The sequence below is a fragment of the Strix uralensis genome, chromosome 7 (assembly GCF_047716275.1).
Source record: "Strix uralensis isolate ZFMK-TIS-50842 chromosome 7, bStrUra1, whole genome shotgun sequence".
NCBI classification, from domain to species: domain Eukaryota; kingdom Metazoa; phylum Chordata; class Aves; order Strigiformes; family Strigidae; genus Strix; species Strix uralensis.
Window position 1 is genome coordinate 14958606 of NC_133978.1, and position 20116 is coordinate 14978721.

Genomic DNA, 20116 nt, shown 5'->3' on the forward strand with positions numbered 1-20116 from the left:
CGTGATTGCAACTCCTGCCAACCAGCTCTCCACTGTACATGAAGAACAACAATGCCCTGGTGGTACCAGACACTTTTCATATACAGCAGTGTTCACCCAGTATTATTCATGTCACAGCTTTTCTTCACCTACCTCACAGCAACAACTTTGTCCACAAGATTCCCGGTCAACTGCAAAGAATTGCTGCCAAAGCAAAGTCCGCTCACATCTGTAGATTCCAAAAGACAAAAACATGAAGATGGCTGCTCTAGACAAATTCAATGTTTTTTAGAGTCCTCACTGTTTTGTGCCCTTAATGAGTGCAGCACACTGCTGTTATATGATCTTAAGTTGCTTGATTTTTCATATGACAAAAATGCATTTGGTAATGAAAGACCAAATGTCCTAGGAATATTTTGCCATTTTGGACCCCTTTAGGAAAATTGTGATTCTTTACTGGCACAGTCACACAGCAAGAGTGACCATGTAGCCCAGCACTTTTCACCGTACAATGAGACCTGAAGAGAAGAACCCAGTGTGGCACTGAGTTTATTAGCTGCAGCAGGACAGTTAGCAAAGGAGTGCAGAGACAAGCAGAGCTTACTGAGAGACTTAAGAAGTTGTTTATTTATAAAACTTCCACTTAATCCAAAGCTTCCAGAGATTTGAATGTCAGGTAAACAGGATATTCCTAAATTGCTTAACAGCTGAGGTATTTTGAGCAAATTATACGGAAACAACTGCATGGTTTATAAGCGCTGTTCTTCGAGAACAGTTTTGTGAGTAAACATTTAAGCACTGCATTTTTCTGCCTTTTCACAAATTAGTCTTTTAAACGAGAGTTTTCCCATTGACTTCACTGGTTAAGATACTGCTTGTGAACACAATGGTCAGATAAATACTCTCATATTTCTAAGTATTCACCTGAACATTTCATGTGCACTAGAAACAGTATTGCACCCCAGGGTGGTGGTGGCAGAAATGTGTCAGAAGTTGCTCTTACAGCATGAATTAAATTCTGACTCTTCAAAGGTTTCATTTAAGATATGTTTGAACTGAATTAGTAAGAAAAGAATATGGTTGGAGAAATCAATGAAAACCTTTATTTTACCTCCAAAAGAATAATCCATTTTCTTACCTCCATAAAAGTCATGATTGCTGCAAGCCTGGTCTTCAATTGGGTGGCCAGCCTTTAAGGATTGTTGCAATACAGGGAAACTGTCAGATTCAACCCCCTGGGGAAGACACATGTTGTCACTTCTTTATTGATTCAGTTATAACAGAAGTTATCACTAAAGCAGACACCAAAGAAGCTACACAAAGTTTCTTCTTAGAATTAACAATTAATTTCAAATTGCATAATAACTGTGCTATCACTAAATTTATCCTGTGGCTTACTTGGGGCCAAACTTTTCCAGTAAGAAATAATTTCAAAACACAGAACTGGATTTGGAAGATTTTTCCTTAAATCCAGGCAAGCAGCCAAGGCACAGGAGACTTCCCAGGCTCACAGTGGCTCTTCTTCTTCATAAAGCCCAAGAGCACATTTAGTCCTGGTCCCCAGAATGGCAGTGTCTGCCAGTGTATCACTAGATACCAGTGTCTTTTGAAAATATCTGTCATGAAAGCTGTCAAAATTGAACACTTTACAGGTGAAAGGAAACTTACAATTACAGAAATGTGTGGGTTGAGGTGTTTCAGTGCAGCAGCTGACCCTGCCAGCAAGCCACAGTGGCCTCCTGCAGGGAAAATCACTGCGTCCAGCTTTGGGACCTGCTCGTACACCTCCAGCCCCACGGTTCCCAGGCCCGACAGGTAGACAGCACTATCCTCCCTGTGGGAAGGAAGGGTACAGCTCAGCAGGGTTCACAGTTGTCAACACAATAATACTTCAGTCTACTACCTTAAAGACATCGTTCAGCAGAGAAAGATACACACTAGAGTAAATTACCAGTATGAGGGCAGGAGGCGATACAACAGGACACTGCCATCAGACAGATCATCGTGTGCTGTGTAAAGTGTGATGTTACCTACTGGGAGAAAATCTGTGCCTTGACAAACTCCCCAAACAGCCTTCAGGGCAAAAAAGCACGTATCTCTATTGTTACCAGTATCAGGTTTTTACAGAGCTGGTAAGACAGAAGCTGTTTTCCATTGCCGTCACTAGCTTATGCTTCATAAATTTTAAATGTGGCAGTCCAAACTGAAAGCAAAGTCTCAGAAGGAGATCTCCTTCTCTGTATTTATAAGTGGAATTTAGTGTTTACGATAAATGGGAATTTTCATGAAATCTAAGCACTGTGTTCAACCTCACAAATATCAAAGATATCGCTACAGAGTTAAATCTTTCCACAATCCAGAGCCAATATCTGATACCTTCACATTACTCTGGAAGACTCTGGAAGGGTAAGAGAAGCATTTAGTCATGCCAAAATACTCACTGGTAAAACACTTTCAGGCAAAGGTAATTTAATGAGCAGAATAGGGACAAATAGAGTCAAAAGTTTGAAGAAAAGTGCATTGTACAGTCACACAATTGACTTGGATCTATTTCTAAAAGCTGTTTTGCATTTTATTTTAAAATTAGCAATGATGTAAATGTAGAATAATATATTAACAAAAAATGAAACCTCTGTATGACTGTATGTTCTGTTTTTTCTGGAAAATGGTTAAGCAAACAGAATTATAGATCAAATGACTTCATTTGATTTACTTGATGCAGGACATTTGGGTACCAGGAAGCTATGCTTTTATTACTGTTAGACTTGCACAGAAAGGCTCAGCACAGGAGCACAGAATGCCTGCAAGGTGAAGACCAAGGCCCTCTTGAGAAGTTACCTCACATATATAGCAAAAACCAGCAAATTCCTCAGGTTGAGAGTCTATATAACTACACAAGAAAGGATGGGAGGAATGAACTTTCACTCCTGTAGCACAGCTAGAGACGGTGGGGTGGGTAACTGAACCCTTGAATTTATTGTCTTTATCAAGATACTGAAGGAGCTTTTTCTTTTCATATGTGACAAAATATATCACTGGTCTCCTGAACAATTTTTCTGGAGCCTCATTCGCAAATAAGATTCAGAACTGAGTTTGCAGAGTTACCCTTGCCATGGTTACATGGGAAACCGTGGAGACCTACAAAAATGAATGAGGACCTGGGATGTTCAATTTGCAAGAAAAACTACTCAACTCAAAATTCTGTCTAAAGGAGACTGCTCTGGGCACGGAGATTTATTAGCAGTTTGAATGAATGTTTCAGGTAATCACTTTTTCCTTGCTAACGTCTAGTTAGAACACCAGTTCACTGATCAGCCTCCAGCTTTTTATAATGAAATGAGTTATTTTATTGCACCGTGACTGGTTACTTTTGCTTTGTGAAAGCAAACATATCTCTTTCAGTAGCATATGCCATTGAGGGAAAAATCAAAGAAAAAGGCAGATAAATCTAAAGACTGTAGATTTAAATAAGCATTTTTGAGTCAGAGCTAGAAATCTGGGCATTTACCTTCTGTAATGTGCAATAGATAGATCAGCAATCAAAGATGGGCTGTCAGGCTTCAGGTTTCCAATGAAATTTTGACATAGCAGCTCACAGTCTCTGTTCCCCTGATCTGCAGGTAAGGGGCTCAAAAGCTATTGGTTGTCCTTCATAGAGTAACAGACTAACCAGATCACAAATGAACAAGGATCAGGTCTGATCAGTATTTGGATATGGACTTACACAAGAAAAAACTGGACTCTCAAGGAAGGAAGGTGTGTAATTCAATCTGTAGCACTCTTACCTCTGATTCACAAATCAATCTTTCTCACATCATCCCAGAGATACTGTGTTACTTACTGGCAATCTTCACATTGCATTTATAATGAGGTCCTGAACATCTATAGTTATTATAAATCCCATATTACCTAAGCAGCAATTAGGTAGACTTAATGATTGAATTCCAACTTGAAAAATCACATTTCCTTCCTGGAATTTCACAGGAAGTTGCAGTTGGATAAAAGTTTCCTTCCTCTAATTGAACTCTTGCATGATCATTTTCATAACACAGTATTTTAATTGCACTCAAGAAATGGGAAGACTTGACACTGACACACCCAACTACAGGACATTACCCGTGCAGGTAAAACTAAAGACGGTCACGGAATGTCTACCTCAGGAAAGAAAGAATGAATTGTTGGTTAAGGAGATCCAGAGACAAAATTGCTAGGGATTTTATGCAAGCTAGACTTAAACTGAAATAAAATGACATTTCAGAAGTTCCATTCTAAAGCACAGGAGATCAACTGATGTTTTAAAGACAGCTTTGGCAAGTGACAATGACAGTGTATCAGACACACATTGAAGATGGCGGGTTACCCATATATGCATACATCTCTCTGGGAAAGTTCTCCCAGTCTACTCCTAACAAAATACTTTTCAGACATCCCATTATGAAAAAGCTCACAATTTTAGTGGCGTTTCTTTATCTTTTTTTTTTTCCTCAAGAATGTGAAAAATTGCATCTGTGAGATTTTAATTAAACATAATAACAGATTGAATAACTGTTTCTTGTAACCTGAAATACCTGTTTCTTGTAGTTTGAAACCTGAAATAAATCAGACTGCTTTCATATTATTAATGGTAATGTGTACGTTTAGAGTTCCTCGATGCTAGATGCTGAAGTCCTTCACATGCATTGTCCCTGGAGTTTCATGAACCTGGAGAATATCTACTTTATGTAACACAAATAATTATTTTGGGAGGAGGGGAAGATTAAACATGAAATTACAATACAATAATTTAGTTCTTACGTGCAAATATGATAGTTGATGCAAGTCAGCTGGGAGTTAACACACTGATTGAAAAATGGCTGACAAATTTGAAAATCACAAGGTTATGGAAAGCTGTGGTTTTCATAGAGAGCCTAAAAGGGTTTAAAATTCAGTGGGATCTAAGGGACCTCATTCCCTTGTGTTTCTTTGAAAGTCTCAGTCTGGGACAAGGTTGTACCCAGGGTGACAGACAAGGCACACCAACCACCTCCATGGATCGTTTGCTGCTGGCAGAGCTAACAGTGCAGTTGAAGAGTAGTTTTTAATGTTGCCTCTCCAATAAAGCAGCTGGGAAAGAAGTGAGGACTTTCTTCATTCCGCTCATTCTGGGATTCTCTTTCCAAGCAACATGACTCATTATTACTATGTTTAATGCAGGAGTGCCTAGGAGCCAGCGGGGGATGGCCACTCACTGCAGTAGGTGCCGTACAAACACAAAGTGGTGGACAAAGCCTGGGGAGGGAGAATAACATTCCAGCTCAGTGCATCAGAGGGACCGCCGGCTACCTCATGCTAGTGATTAATCCCTTCTCACTTTTAGAAATATTACTTGAAAAAAAGGCAAGAAAAAAAAGAAAATGGAAGGGAAAGGTGGAAGGCACTGCAGAGAGAAAAGGAAAAAAAGGGAAAACAGATCAGTTCTAAACATTTTTGTGTGTCTTATCTTATTCTTATCATGTTTTTATTAAATCAGGCTTGTTCAATGACCTGAAATAGTTCAAACTTACATATATTTAAAGTAAGTAAGGATGAACATAAATTTGTGAAGTAGCATCTTAAACCTCTTTTTTCAAGGCAGAATCACAGTTTTGTCAGTCATACCAGATATGCAAAAATTTTACAGCATTAACCTTCTCTTGCTCTACACTATATCACTGAAGCCTTTGCATTAAAGATTGGCTTTTACACACCTTACTCCAGAGACCAAAAATGAATGCTAACCTTAATGCTTTCTGACAGGGTTCATAAAGAGTTAACATACATCAATTATCATACTAACCCACATCATTCCTAATCAGGAGCTTGCCTAATTTGGGGGGAATGTTTCATTTTGGTTTCCATCACAAACTGTTATAGAAAGATTAGTGATTCATGCCTGGGAATATGTAACTGTCCATACCCCAGGTAATGGGAACATTTTGATGACCTGTGATCAAATTTTAATGAAACTAATTGTTTTTGCAGAGCTGTGCAAATATTTAATTTAATCTTTCTAATCAGCCTGACCTTCCACTTACTCTTCAAGGTAGAGGTAACCATTCTCCTGCGCCAACCTTCTTGCATGCGTCTGGGAATCCTTAGCTGTAGTTCCATAGGATATAACCATGGCACCGTACTCACGGCACATTTTCACTCTGGCTGGGGACGTGCTGGTTGACATGATGACAAATACTGGAATACGGAGTTCCGAGGCATGGTAAGCAACAGCCATGGAAAAGTTACTGTCCGAAGCCACAATCACTCCCTTTCTTTGCTGATCCTAAAAAACAGTGTTGCTTATTGCACATTATATAGTGTCACAAAGTTGTCCCATATGATTCTGGATCATTCTAATGGTCTGACTTCCTTCTTTTTCTTTACTAGATTATCATATTATGACACAGTATATGCATGTCTGGCATAATCTCAGGATTTACACACAGAGCTAAGACAGAACAAGAGAAATCTGTTTCTGCACTCCTCTGGGTTCAACTCTTGTTCCATTGGAATTAGCTGCAAAACTCCAGCTGATCCCAGAAGAGGTGATATCTGGCCCCTCAGAGCTGATATCTGGTTCCTCTTCCCTGCCTGCATGAAATTATTTCATTTCAGGTTTCCCTTTAACAGAAGGATTTATTCATATTATGACAAAAGTGCAGGAATAACCACTGTTTCTGGGCTGCTGTATCATGACAATTATAATTATTATTGTTGCAGGGACTCAATAATCTCCTACGACAAATGATAAACAAACTATTAATGTAACGATACTGAAATTCATTACAAAATCAACTGGTGATATAGATCCTTCTCATCACCCATTGTAACTCACTTTCATCATCATTTAAAGTTTGTGGTTTCAACACGTCAGAACCATAGTACACATACAAACACCGTCATCTAAATGCCACAGAAAAACACTAGTATTTACATTTTGCAAGCTTTTCTTTCAAATATTTTTAAGCATTTCAACAGCAGATCCACCAAGCATAAATAACAAAGTATTTTACATTCAGATACTTGCAAATCTATCTATGTTGTTCAGCACAATGGTTCAAAAGGCAAGAAACACTACAATTCCATGGATAATACAGGTAAAACTATCTTTAATTCTGCTCCATTTTTGTGAAGCAGAACAAATTGATTTATTTTTAAACATTGGCATTTTGTTATACCTGAGGCAATGATGTCAGAAGGTAAAGTACACCTCGTTCCTTCACAGATCCCGTGTACTGGAGGAACTCTTTCTTTAGGTAGATGTCCATTCCATACTGCTTGGATAGCCTAGAATACTGGAGTATAGAAATGTTATTATGGGGATATATCTAAAATTAAGAAAAAACTTCCACACCCCATCATCTCTCTGGTGAGGCATGCATTCAACTGCTATGTATGACCTCTAAAAAGTAAAGTTCATAATCTGTTTCTTTAGATGTACATGACAGTGTGTTGTTACCTACCAGATTCTTCTGGTTTATGGAACTAATTTTCAAACTCACAGCAATGAAATACGTACCCCATACCCACTACGAATTCTGAAAATAGCACTTATTTTGGTCTTACTGTTCAAATACAGATATTAAAATAAGTATTTTCAATTATTTCAAAAAACAACCTATGGTCTGATATTTTAGCACTTGCCAGCACTGAATATTGAATATCCAAACAATAAGGTCATCTCCTAATAGATACAAAAACAGTTAGAAAATTCCTCCTTGAGTGCCATTATGACTCTGCTATGGTTTCTGCCACTGATTCATTACTGAATATTGTCCGTTTTGTGTCCTATGACATTAGTATGACATTAGTAAAGACACTTCTTATTTGAAGAATGATGGAAATAATACAAAATTTTTCCCAGGTTTGCAAGTGTAAGCAGCAGCTGTTTGAAAATGCTCAGTGTTTGGAACAGAAAGGATTGCTGAGCTGAGAGGAATTAGCAAGCATAATACATGTCATGCAGTGTCTAAGTGCATGATTTTTTAAAATTTTTTCTTTAATGGCAAACCTTTATCAGTTTTTATAGGAAGACACAGCATGCATCACCATATTAATTTCCTATTACCATATTATCTAAAACAAGAGTTTTAAACAAGATAACTTACGAAATAGAGCTGCAGTAAACTTGTGGGTTCCAGTTCCCTAGGCTTACTGCATCTCTATTTCATAATCTGCTCTATTTCTTCCATTGGCTGCCAAAGCAAATGAGGACCTGGGGATTTTGGGGATCAAGCCCTCATTTATGATAAGTCACAAAGAGACATAGATTAAAAGACAGCATGACAATATATTTTAAATATTTATCTTTAAAAGTATCTGGCAGTGTCATGTATACGGTGTACGGTGTACATAGTACATATGTTTTTCAGACTGTGGGACTGCCAAAGTGCATTTATATAAACTAAATATATTGGAAACAGATACTTGCTTTAAGGTATACAATTAAACTAAATATTTCAGATTAATGTTTCAAGGCTTTTTTAGTGGATTTACAAGCATATGTTAAATTCCTCACCCATAGATGGGGCCAGATTTTCTATTTTGCTTCTGAATATCCTGCAATAGGAGCTACCACTTGCTGCTCCTTTGCAAATTTGGCTGCAGAACTGAAAGAATGGAAAGTGCTTAGTACACTAATAGGATAATAGTTTATATCCTAAACAGCCTAATCTATGGATAATGCCTATGCAAAACAGAACAAGAACACTAGACAAGGAACACTACTTTACTAGTTCTTCACATACCATTCTAGTTTTATAATTTTTGGTTTTGTAGAGAATGTTGGAACAATGAGAAAAAGGATTTAAGGAGATGAATCCTGTGACTTTATAAAATTGCTAAGTCTCCTACATTTAAAATGTGTGTCATTAAGTACTCTTCACCACAGAGGTGGTGTACTTGAGATTATTATTTTTTTTCTTTAATTCTGATACTCGATATTTTAACTCTTTAGGTTACCTTTTTCTGCTTCCTTTAACTGAGGCTTTTTTCCATGTAGCCTGAATACAGCAATTGCTTCTAACAAAGGAGGTTGTCAGTGCTATTTTCAGCTGTACTGACCTAATGCATGGCCTTGTAAGATTCATTGAGCCAACCTCTAAGTTTTACCTTTTAACACCGTGATCTTACCTAGGGACTACAGATTCTGTGTCTAATGTACAACACACAGCACAGCCTCCATTTGGATCCACAAAGCTAACACAAAACAACTCTTAAAGCTCTTACATCAATAACCAAACTAAGTGCCCAATTTAATGCTAATTCCTTGTTGTCCTATACTCACTACCTCTGTAACATCTGTTACAATCACTCATGATGCCATATCTCAGCTCCAGGCAAACACCTGCATAAGGATCCAGAATGTTCCCTCCATGGTCTTACTTGCAGGTTAGTAACCCCCCTGTAAAGTGATTTCTCCATTCAATTAACTGAATGGGTTATAGCCATGCTCAGTTTTTTAATCCCAACAAATGTCCCTGAAAAGGGCTCTTACGTCTCAGTGATGAGTTGAAATAAAGGTTATCAGTGTTGTTCTTGACATCTCTCTACTTTCAATACTTTCCTTTTGAATAAGTGCATGAAACATATACTAATGACTTCTGCAGGAATATTATTTTGAATAGCAACAGTCGTGGTCTACTTTCACACTAAAACAAGTGGGGATATAGGCTTTCCACTATTCTGATCATCCCAAAAGGACAGTTTATTAAAAGAGACTAAAGAAAGCCAGCCTGTTTGGCTTGGCACAGTAAATGCAGAAAGGGGATACAACCATGTTGCATAAATCTACCAGGGACACCCAAGAGAAAGGAACTATGTAAGTTGAGGGGCAAAGCTGCCTGAGAACAAATGGTGTGAATTAGCCAAAGAAAGCTTCAGTACTTGTGAGCAGGAGCACAATCGGTTTATGAAAAGTTTGGTATTAACAGATGCCTGCAGGAGCAGAAGATGGACTCAGTGGTGCAGTCTCGCCTTTTCCTACATTAGGATGTGTTGAGAGCAAAAACATGGCTCAGGGGATGGAGCTGAGATAGACTTTACTAGTTTGACAGAAGTGCACGACACCATGAGCTGCAGGGAAGGGATGATCCAGGCTATCAAAGGGTACAGAGCTAGCTAGTTCTGCTTTCCAAATTAAGCCCTGACACTCTCCCTGCCCATTGACCTACCTTTGTGCAGCCAGATTAAACCCATCTAACAAATATGACCAGAGTTGTCAATTACAGAGAAGTGCAGTGCTCACTACTTGCAATACACATGCAAATCTTCCTGGGACAGTTTCTCCACAAAAGCAAAAGACTGACAAGATTGACACTTCTGTCTAGAGCACTGACTGTGCTCTCAAGCATGACAGTCAGAGTTTTGGTGACAAATGATGCAATGTGCAGAGTTTGGTACGCTCCCTCTGTTCTCCCAGGCCCTGTGCACCCGACCACCCGTGCTGCACATATGTTGGCCCACTCCCTCCACCTTCCCAAGCAAGCCAACTTTTCCGCTCTGAAAGGAAATCCAGGTACAGCTGTCAGGATGGTTTACTCCCGAGTCACTCTGAACAGGCAGCATATGAATACACAGTGCATTCAGTTTGACTCCCTGCACTCTGGACAACACTACCCTGCAAGTTTTTTGTGCCACATTACAGCCCCAAAAGGCCTTGTATCATGCCCTCTGTCATGAGACACACTTCTTCAATGGTATGCTGAAGTTATTTTAGGAAATCTAAACTAAAAAAACCCCACCAAAAGTAATTATGATGTCTCTGGATCAGCAGGCTCCATCTGGGAACCAGGAGATTTTCTGCGCCTTGCAGACCCAACCACTTTGCTCCAGGGACTGTTAACCCCATGTTAGACATAAAAGTTCCTTTCCCTGTCGAGGCCAGAAAAACAATCCACAGCCGGTGAGGCTGGTGGGGTGACCCAGGTCAGCAACAGGGAGGGAGGGATTCATCGAGAGAGTGATTTGGGGCTGCTGCTATGAATTGCCACTTGGCAAAGACACTCTTTTGACCCACTGCAGGGAAAGGAAGAGATTAGCCACAGAGTGCCTACAGCAGCCTTCATGAAGAGCTCCCAACAGTAGAAATACATTACAAATTAAATCGTTTGTCACTGTACTTCTCTTATGCTTTAGCAAATGCTTGTACATTTATGGGAATGCCTCAGTCATTTTCATACCTAGACTGATCAATAGGTGCATATGTGTGTGTGTGTGTATCTCAATGTTCTTGTTTTGTTGAAGACGCATGTGGCAGAACCACCTGGTTACAGAACATATCCAGCCTTGCCAGGTTGGCCAGGCTAGGAAGGAAAATCTGTACCTTCAAACTCTCCAAATATGAGGGCTTGTTCCAAATCAGATCCTCCCACAAGACTGCTTACCCAAACACTGATAGTCCACCAGCCTCAACTCAGTTTCCTCGTAGCAAGAGTTTTTCACCAGGAGCATAATACCACAATGCATTAAGTCTATGCCTAATGTGGTTTATCCTTTGTTTACAGATCACTGCAATCTTTGAGGATTTAGATTAGTGTAAACAAGTAAGAAGAAAACTAAATATGAACATGAGACATCTTACACAGATCTATCTGCTGCAACTCACACATACTCTTCATTCATTTCTGATCAAGTTTTATAAAGAAAACAAAAGAAATACCGAGAGAATGCAAAGCCATATAAACTCCCTACCATGCATGGGGTTTTCTGAACACCGCACTGGATTTTGAAAGCTGCTGCACTAATATCTTCAAATCGAATCAGCTTGTTACAGCTTGACAGGCTGGTCCTACTGCTTGACTGAGGGATGCGGGAAAGGGCATCCCTAAGTAACTCCTCGTTATGGTTCACTATCTTCATTTCCCAGGTCTTCACATCCCCGTTCAGGTAATCCTCCTCACCAAAATCTTTCAGTCTCTCAGGGCTGATAGAGGGTGGCTTCTGCCCAATAAGGCCATTTCTTACTGGCCCATCCTTACAACAGTGAAGATCACAAAGTGCTGGGGCATCTTGTTTCTTTATTTTATTGTCATCCCTAAAAGCAAATAAAGAAACTTGTTAGGAAAGCTTGGATGATTAAAGGCTTGACATTTATCGTTTAAGAAGGATGCACATCTCAGCTGCTTTTTGCAAGCCTCAAATAGGCAAACTGAATTATTACTGTCATATTACCTTATCTTGTAGGTGGATTGAAAGCTACTGTAACCAGACAGCTTTTAGAAAAGCCACAGATAACCTGCCATATGGACAAACTGGGAAACTGTCATACCCAAGCAAATAAGAAAGATATAACATGTTGTCTGGCTAGCCAGACCTTCCTCAGTACTCAGTCTCAATTGGCAATGATCCCAGTTCAGTGCTTCCAGAAATTCTGGAATAACTGGAATTGTATTTGCTATATGCAACTCCATGTGTTTCAAAAAAAAAGCAAATAGCTGCTGCAGAGCATTCCCTAATACTATTAATAGCAGTAACAAATGTCATTATGTTGTACACAAGAGGTCTGCTTCTTTGCTCTTGCATTCTTGCAGAGCATACTCTTGACAGTTGTCAACTGCCTTGTGACAGGAAGAAAATTACTTTGATAAGGGATAACAATTACATCCTACTGCAGAGCTAAAGAACTAGGTCTCCTGATCTCCGAGTTAACACTTCATAAATAAAAACACCTGTAGATAAGACAACACTGTGATGACACACAAACCTCCTTCCACAAGAAACTTTGGAGAGACAACACTTCTACAAAAATTTACCAGTTTTCCTTCAACTGCCTTACTCTATGGTCCACAGTGTTCAGGAGTTCACAAGCGATAATATAGTGTAGGATTTTGCAGCCCTACTAACAAATAAATGTAAAACTTCTAGGAATTCTTGGAATTTGGAGAGTAATGTGGGGGAAAAGGAGCATTAAGCAGAAGACCAGTGCTTTAGAAAAGAGCCAATACCATCCTGGTTTGTGGCTATAATTACACAGAAGGTATAAGCCCCTCTACATGAAGGACTCAGTATTAATCTATTTGGAAGAAACGTTTTCTAAAAATATACATGTTAAAATATGTCAGAGATTTCACCATCATCTCCAACAAAAAACATTTACCATTTTCATAAAATTCATCAGCAGGGCTGGCTAAAGGAAATGTTCCCCTAGTTTTACAGCAGTGATCAGCACTGTAATATACACTGTAATAATTTCCAAAAAGAATTTAAAAATATTTAGAGACAGCTGCTTTTTGAGCAATTGCCCCACTTGTGGCAGTCATCCGTTTTCTTTGTGGTCCCAATAATCTTTGCCAGTAGCTCTGCCTCCTATTACACTTCCAGTTGTTCCACTGAGGACTTCACATAACAATATAGGCAACATAAAAGGTTTTGTTATTTGAATCAAGTAATGTACCATCAACCATTCTGTATATCCTCACAGGAGACAAAAAGGACAATTTTTGTAGCAAGGTCTTCTCTCTCCAAAATTAATGAGAACACTAATTTTCTAAGATAAATAAAGTATTTACACATTTATAACTTGTTTATGTTGAAACTTGTGATTTAAAATATTTTCCCAAAACCATATCTTAAAGCTGGTACATCCAAACAGCAGGCATTCTGCCTTCAAATTAAATAGGTTATCAAGTAGCTCTATTCCACACTTCTCTGCATTTCTGCTCCTTTGGGGTTAGAGCGTTGGAACACTTCATAAAGATGTTAAGCTTCCAGTGTTAGTTCTCATGCATATTAGTTAACTTAATGTAAAAATGAGAATCAGATCAGATTGCCTTTCCATGAACTTGTTACAGCACAGCCCCTGGCATAAACAACAGCTATCATCATCTAAGAGACCAGATCGCCGTTAAGAGTTCATTCCCTACCTCCCCACAAAAAACCCATTTTCCATATCACAGTAGCCTCTAACTGTTCCAAAAAGAGAAGAACATATACATCTTTTCTCTAAACATATTATCTAAAATGTTTAGGAAGCATTAGCAATGAATGAAATTTCTTACACTGGCAATGGGTTAAAAGAGTATAGGTAGGGTAAAATACATAGGTAGATTAAAAAATTGTGATTTTTCTAGGTCAAATTTTTTTTTCTGACCGGCATTTGAGATAGGAGGTAAATTCACACCTTTTTCCTTACATCTGTTGCAATCAACTACAAAAAGTCCATAAAAAACCCCCAGCCAAAGATGACCACAAAAAGTCCATTGATGAATGAGAATTCTGCTAGAAAGTACAAACTACAGGGAAATGCCTCACCACACTAGTGCCACCAAATATTTTTATGTGCAAATAGAGACACCAAAATGGGATACTGATTTTTGGCCCTAGTCTTGGATTTTCTTTCTCTGGCAGAACAAAGGAGGGAAGTAAATCAGATTCTCAGTCCTTGATCTGCAGCACAGCTCTCATCTAGTCAGGACTCTGAGGGAGACAACACCTTATGACCACTGGGAAAAAAGAAAAAAAGTCAAACAGCTGTAAAATATGTGTAGGTTTCTCAAGCTTGAGATATGTTTAAAGCACATCTGAAACATTACCATCTCAACATTTAATATGGAAACTATCATCCATTTGCATCTGAAAGGTCAACAGTGTCATTACCAAAGGAATATCATCATGCTATTGTACATGTATGTACTGTATATATTTATTTCAGATTGTTATTCTTCTATGCTTCTACTTTTCATTTACACTAGTGAATGAATTTTTTCCCTATAGAACCCTCATGGGTGTGTCACACACCCACTGAGAGCTCTCAAACTCCCAAGGTAAACAGTGGGTTGAGGTTTGATAATCCATCACAAACAGGCAACTAATAACCCTGGTGGGTCAGATACATTTCTCTCATCAAACACAGTTCATACGCTTGGTGTAGACCACCTCAGTATGAATTGCTTCTGCAGGAACAGTAAAAGCAGGCAGCAAAGAATGCAAGTGCTCACAAAAAGACAGCACGTGACATCTCATGAACAGTAACAAAATATGGCCCCTGTTCTAGTGATTATGCCCACCAGATACAAATCTGACCCAATATAAATACAAACTCCAACATTATAAAACATTGCTCCTCTCAGATGGATTGCTTTTCCTTTTTTGGAGTATGTCTAGGAAAGTTTTCATAAAAAAGTCTGTTTATTTCCAGCCATAAAACAAATATTCAGCTGGCAAACTTTGTTACATGGTTATAAATTATGACATTTTAACTTCAAAGTGATTAGTAAAAGCAAACATGCAAATACAGTTTATAAACCTACTTTTTCAAGAACAGCTGCTCAGCATAACTGAAAAAAATAAAAGAGAAGATCTGTATGCAGACATTCCATGAATAATTACAGAACTGGAAAAAATATCATTTGTTTAAGCAGATAGCTTTACATAGTTTAAAGTCTCAAAGCCAATGCAAAGACAGTGTGTACCGAAATATACTCTTCGAAAGATAAAAAGCAACAACTCAGGATGAATGATTTTTCTGTTTCAAATTTGTTTTCTTGAATATACTTATAATTTTCCTCAAGTTAAATAGCAGTGGGGAAAATAAGTTTGGAAAAACAGTAATATTAATAAAACCAACAAAAATAATTTTGGGAAGCTAAAACACAGTAGTAGTACATACTAAACCTAAAGACCACAACTGTTGCTTTTGTTACAAGGAGAAAGAAATGGCCACGCAGTTAACCTGCAATGACAGGACAATTACATGTCCCCATCAGATGAAGCACACGCTGATTGCCTTCCTCAGGATCCATGAAGCAGACTAAACAGATTAAACTGATATACTGGATCTCTTCAGCTTCTAAAACTGAAGGAGCAAAAAAATCTACAAACTCACAGATGTCCAGGAAATAGCAAACTAGGAAGGATTAGCTGCTGTTTCTCATGGTATAAATGTTAGGGGGGCACCCTATGAAAGTATCAGGCAAAAAAATTTAAAAGTTCCCTTCTTACAGAAAATAATTAGCTAACAGAACTTATTGTCACAGGATGCTATGAAGGACAATGCCGTAAACGGGTTCCTAAAAAAATTGTGCAACTATATGGAAGTAGGTCTAATAGTAACCAATAAACACATCACTGAAGAAGCAAACTGTAATTCAGGAAGCCCCTAAGCACTCACTTGGCAGACTCCATGAAAGTATATGAGAGAAAGCATCTAAGGTGACTTTTATTTTTCTCCAAGCTTCTGTTACTGGCAACCACTACAGAGAAGACGTAGAGGTAGACAGCTCTTTGGTCTCAGCCAGTGTTGCCATTTTGATTTGCAGACATACCCAATGCCAACATTTGGCCCATTTGGCATCTTTTACACCTCTTACTAAATGAGTCACAACAACACATTTTGAGGCAGAAATAAAGTTGAAATTATGGACATACATACCCATGTTACTGCGCTGCTTCACAGGTAGGAATTCAAGTGTCACAAAAGGCAAAGAAATATTAGTATAAGACTGAAAACTTGGCATTTCTTTGTCATTTCTACAGCAGTTTTTATCATCTGCATTCACAATGAAACACACTCACCATTAAGAGGGACTGACAGCACAGTACAAGTTCTGTAGAGTATTTTAGCACCCTTACAGCTCTACACCATGACAAGAATGTCAAAGTCCAACATCTAACTTGGACTGATCAGTGGCATAGTGCAAACTGGCAAAGTGTTAAGCTTGAATACAAATGGCAAGAAGTATCATAACAGAGGACATCTTCACTGCTAGTAATTCTAGGTTACTGCACTGTACAGTGTCTGAGTGTCCTCCAAGAATGACAGGGTGACAAGTAAACTCTCCCAGACATGGGGAAGGGACATGCTAGATCTCTCTTTGACAATACAGTTAAAACAGATCAAAGACAATACTTCACTCAAACATTACTTTATTGAATTACCATTACTTTGTGTAATACTAGTACTTAGAAACACCCGTCTGAGACTGTATCACTCCAACTAGTGGCAATTACAGGATGGAAATTTAGATAGCCAAACCATCAGCAAAGTTATTGTTCCTAAATGACATCACCAACATCTTCCCCTAAACAGAAAGACAAAGTCAGTAAATATGAGCTCAACTTTATTAATAGAAACTGGGGCACAGACAGATCGAGTAACTTGCCTAAGATTCCTGCAGGAAGTTTGTAGCAGGACTACTTATCAGTGTGTCTTAAAGACAAAGAGATCAGGGCTTAGTTACTAGCTTGTATGACACAAATGTTAGGGGATGTCTGCACTGTGACCATCCAGCACAGATAGGTACAAAACAACCAAGCCTTGAGATTGAGCAGGCATTTATAACTCTACTCACCATATAAAGGTCTGACAATACCCTGTGATGTTACACCAGCAACAAATGCAGTGAACAACCAAACTGCATTATCACTTCTGATAAAATATCTCCTTACTTTCAGTAAGTCAGATTTACCAGACCCTGAGCCTAGTACTATATCTGCCTTCATCTGTGGTCATAATCCGTTGCCAGCCTTCAGTATCCACTATGAAAATGTCAGTGCTTACTGCTGGCAATGGCAACTGGGTGTCAGCTGCTAAACAGATAACATGAGAAAAAGTAATCTGAAAGCAAGAAGAGCTCAGAAGGTCACCCCTCTTGGTTATCTCTGCTTCAACACCTTCCCTCAAATGACCCATCCCTCTAAGCAGTTCTTACAGGACATTCACAGCTGTAAATGTCAAATGATCACCACCCAACACTACACACAGTTTGGCAGTTCAAACTCTTCAAGTAATTAAACTTTTTTCCTCTTTAAATTAAACGTATTCTGAGTTTAGAGATTCTCTGGCGATTAATGCATATTCATAATTCACTTAAAGAATGAACAGCATAACCCAAGCTAGATGAAAGAGTGGTCCCGTAATGAAAGGACTGGTTTAAGATTCTCAGAACACATCGCATCATGTATGACTTTGGGCAAGCCATTTCTTCAATGCAGAACTGGGATCTTGTCTTCCCCTTTGGTGTTCTATAAGGGTTTATTAACAGCATTGATCCCACTGAAACTATTTATGTTTTAAATATTACCAACATCTTTGACTATTGTCAGGATACAGGAAATAAGAATTGCCCCTTGTTTATACCACATATGGCAACACCAAGTTGTGATCTTGCCAGCAGTGTCAAGATCATAAAATTGGGGGAGAAAACAACTATTGAAAAGTTTGAGAGCGAGGTTGTGCAAACAAAACCATGCCACATGGGTGCACCATGCCTCAGCTGGTTGCTATGCAAGGGCACTAGATGTCTCGTAAATTGTCTGCACCATCCAAGCTTGAAAACAGGAATTCAAGAAAACTATAAGCACCATAACAAAGACAACCACAGAACACTTGTAATAACAGGATCTGATACAGGCTATCCCAAGATAAATTTTTAGCAGTCCACAGGCCCGTCTAGGGTTATTTCTAATACCATACTCATGAAGAAATAAAAAAGCTGAACTCCACAGGCTTAAAGTATTCAAATCTCCACTGCTGCTAGTGGATGACTCCAAGAGCAACTCATACCCACAGAACCCTGGGAAGTATTGGAAAATAACAAACAATTTCCTTTTTTTTTTTTAAGAAAGTAAGGAAAGGAAAATGAAATCATTACCTATACAGCACAGTGACTAAATAAACAACGAGGTGAAGCAAAACTCCAACTACAACACCATAAGGAGGCAGGAGGGGTCCAGGGGTTGTCATGTCCGTGGGTCTGGCCCTGGGTGGACCCTGAGGGCTGACCATGACCCCTGAGGGGGAGCAAGGAGAGCTCTAGCTCTAAGTCAGACAGCAATATTCTCCAACCTTTGCCAGAAAGGATCGTAGTCTTCATCTTCCCTGGAGTAGTCCCTGAGACTTCTGTTTTTTAACACCCTGGAGTAGAGAAACTGTGCTGCAAAATTCATTGTAATTCCCAGTGCAAAGCAAAGCTGGGAGACTGCGGGCTGGGGACACACTTGCCTGTGAGAAGTGCCAGCCCTGCAATGCCTGGGTGGGAAATATTGGGCGATGTGCTGTAAGCAGCTCTCCAGCGCTGGTGGGGGGAGGGAAGTGCCTTTGAGAGAGATGGCTGCTGCTATTTAAAGATATTATTTCAGAGGCCAACCTGTCCTTGTCAATTTGAGTCAGGGCCTGGATTATGTTTGAGTGACACTGTTAGCAGGACACTTGAAGCTTTAGTTACTTACTGCTTAGCTGTGGAGCATGATCTAGACCTGCTGTAGGGCCCACTATTTAATGGCATGCACTTGGGTAGGCAGAGGCAGAAAGAAAGGGATGCCTTTTTTGTGGTGGCTGAGACACCTGAAGAGATCCTTTAAGGCATCACCAATGGACATGGGTCTTCATGACTGAGGCACAGAGGAGACCAATTACTTCATCTGGGTCTTGGCACAAATCCTTGTAGCAGAAAACCAGACATACCCAGATCATACAGCTAGAAAAGAAAAATAACATCTAGGGAAAAGACTGCAACAACAGATAAAAAAACCCCAAACATCTAGATCTGTTCTTTATTGTCCTCAGAGAGTGTTAGCAAAGGCAGTGCCATGTTTCTAGATGCAGAATGGCTGTGCAGTGGGGATGGGAGCAGGAGGTCCTTCTGTGGTTCCTCTCCTCTGGAATACAGCCCTGATGGAGTGCAGGTTCCAGGCTGCTCAGGGAATGACAAGGTGTCCCTTTCCAGGTATCAGTGGCCCCTCAGTACCTTCTGCTTTCTGCTGACAATGTAAAAAATCTTAACCTCCAAGACACAGAATGGGCACATCATAAAATCTAACCCAAGTGGTGACCTAACCCTCCCCACAGAGTACCGTGAGAAACACTATAATCTGCTTTATATGGGAGAGTCAGAATAAATGATCAAATATTCTTCTGGGATCTCTAGGAAACTCTGAGCTGTGCTAGTGAAGCCTTCCCTACACTGGCGTGGCAGACAGGTCCATGCTTCCCTGACTACATCAGTACAGATGAAGTCCAGATTCACCATTTTTTCCTGTCTATCCCACCCAAAACCCCTTTATCCTTCCCTTTCCAGGTGGTGGATGTGCAGGTTGTGGAGGTGGCATGTGCTACACATGACCACAACCCAGCAGCACACTGGTGCCAGAAGCAAAGAGACAAAAAGGCAGTCAGCTGCAGTAAGCA

At 39.4% G+C, this 20116-nt stretch overlaps 1 protein-coding gene across 4 annotated transcripts in view; it reads right to left on the bottom strand.

Annotated features, from left to right (window-relative positions):
- The window catches only part of LOC141945837 (L-threonine ammonia-lyase-like), a 32541-nt gene extending 13551 nt beyond the window's left edge, over nt 1-18990 (bottom strand). The window contains exons 1-8 of one of the 4 annotated variants that reach the window (XM_074874515.1): nt 18776-18990; nt 15240-15266; nt 11683-12025; nt 7170-7286; nt 6033-6274; nt 1648-1813; nt 1118-1214; nt 133-208 (exon numbers count right to left, since the gene is read on the bottom strand). In XM_074874515.1, the coding sequence (XP_074730616.1) occupies nt 133-208; nt 1118-1214; nt 1648-1813; nt 6033-6274; nt 7170-7286; nt 11683-12025; nt 15240-15266; nt 18776-18876 (1169 nt within the window). In that variant the 5' untranslated portion in view covers nt 18877-18990. Of the gene's footprint in view, nt 1-132; nt 209-1117; nt 1215-1647; nt 1814-6032; nt 6275-7169; nt 7287-11682; nt 12026-15239; nt 15267-18581 lie in introns of all 4 variants that reach the window. The other 3 variants (XM_074874513.1, XM_074874514.1, XM_074874516.1) reach the window with 3 other exon arrangements.
- Between the last annotated feature and the right edge of the window lie 1126 nt (nt 18991-20116).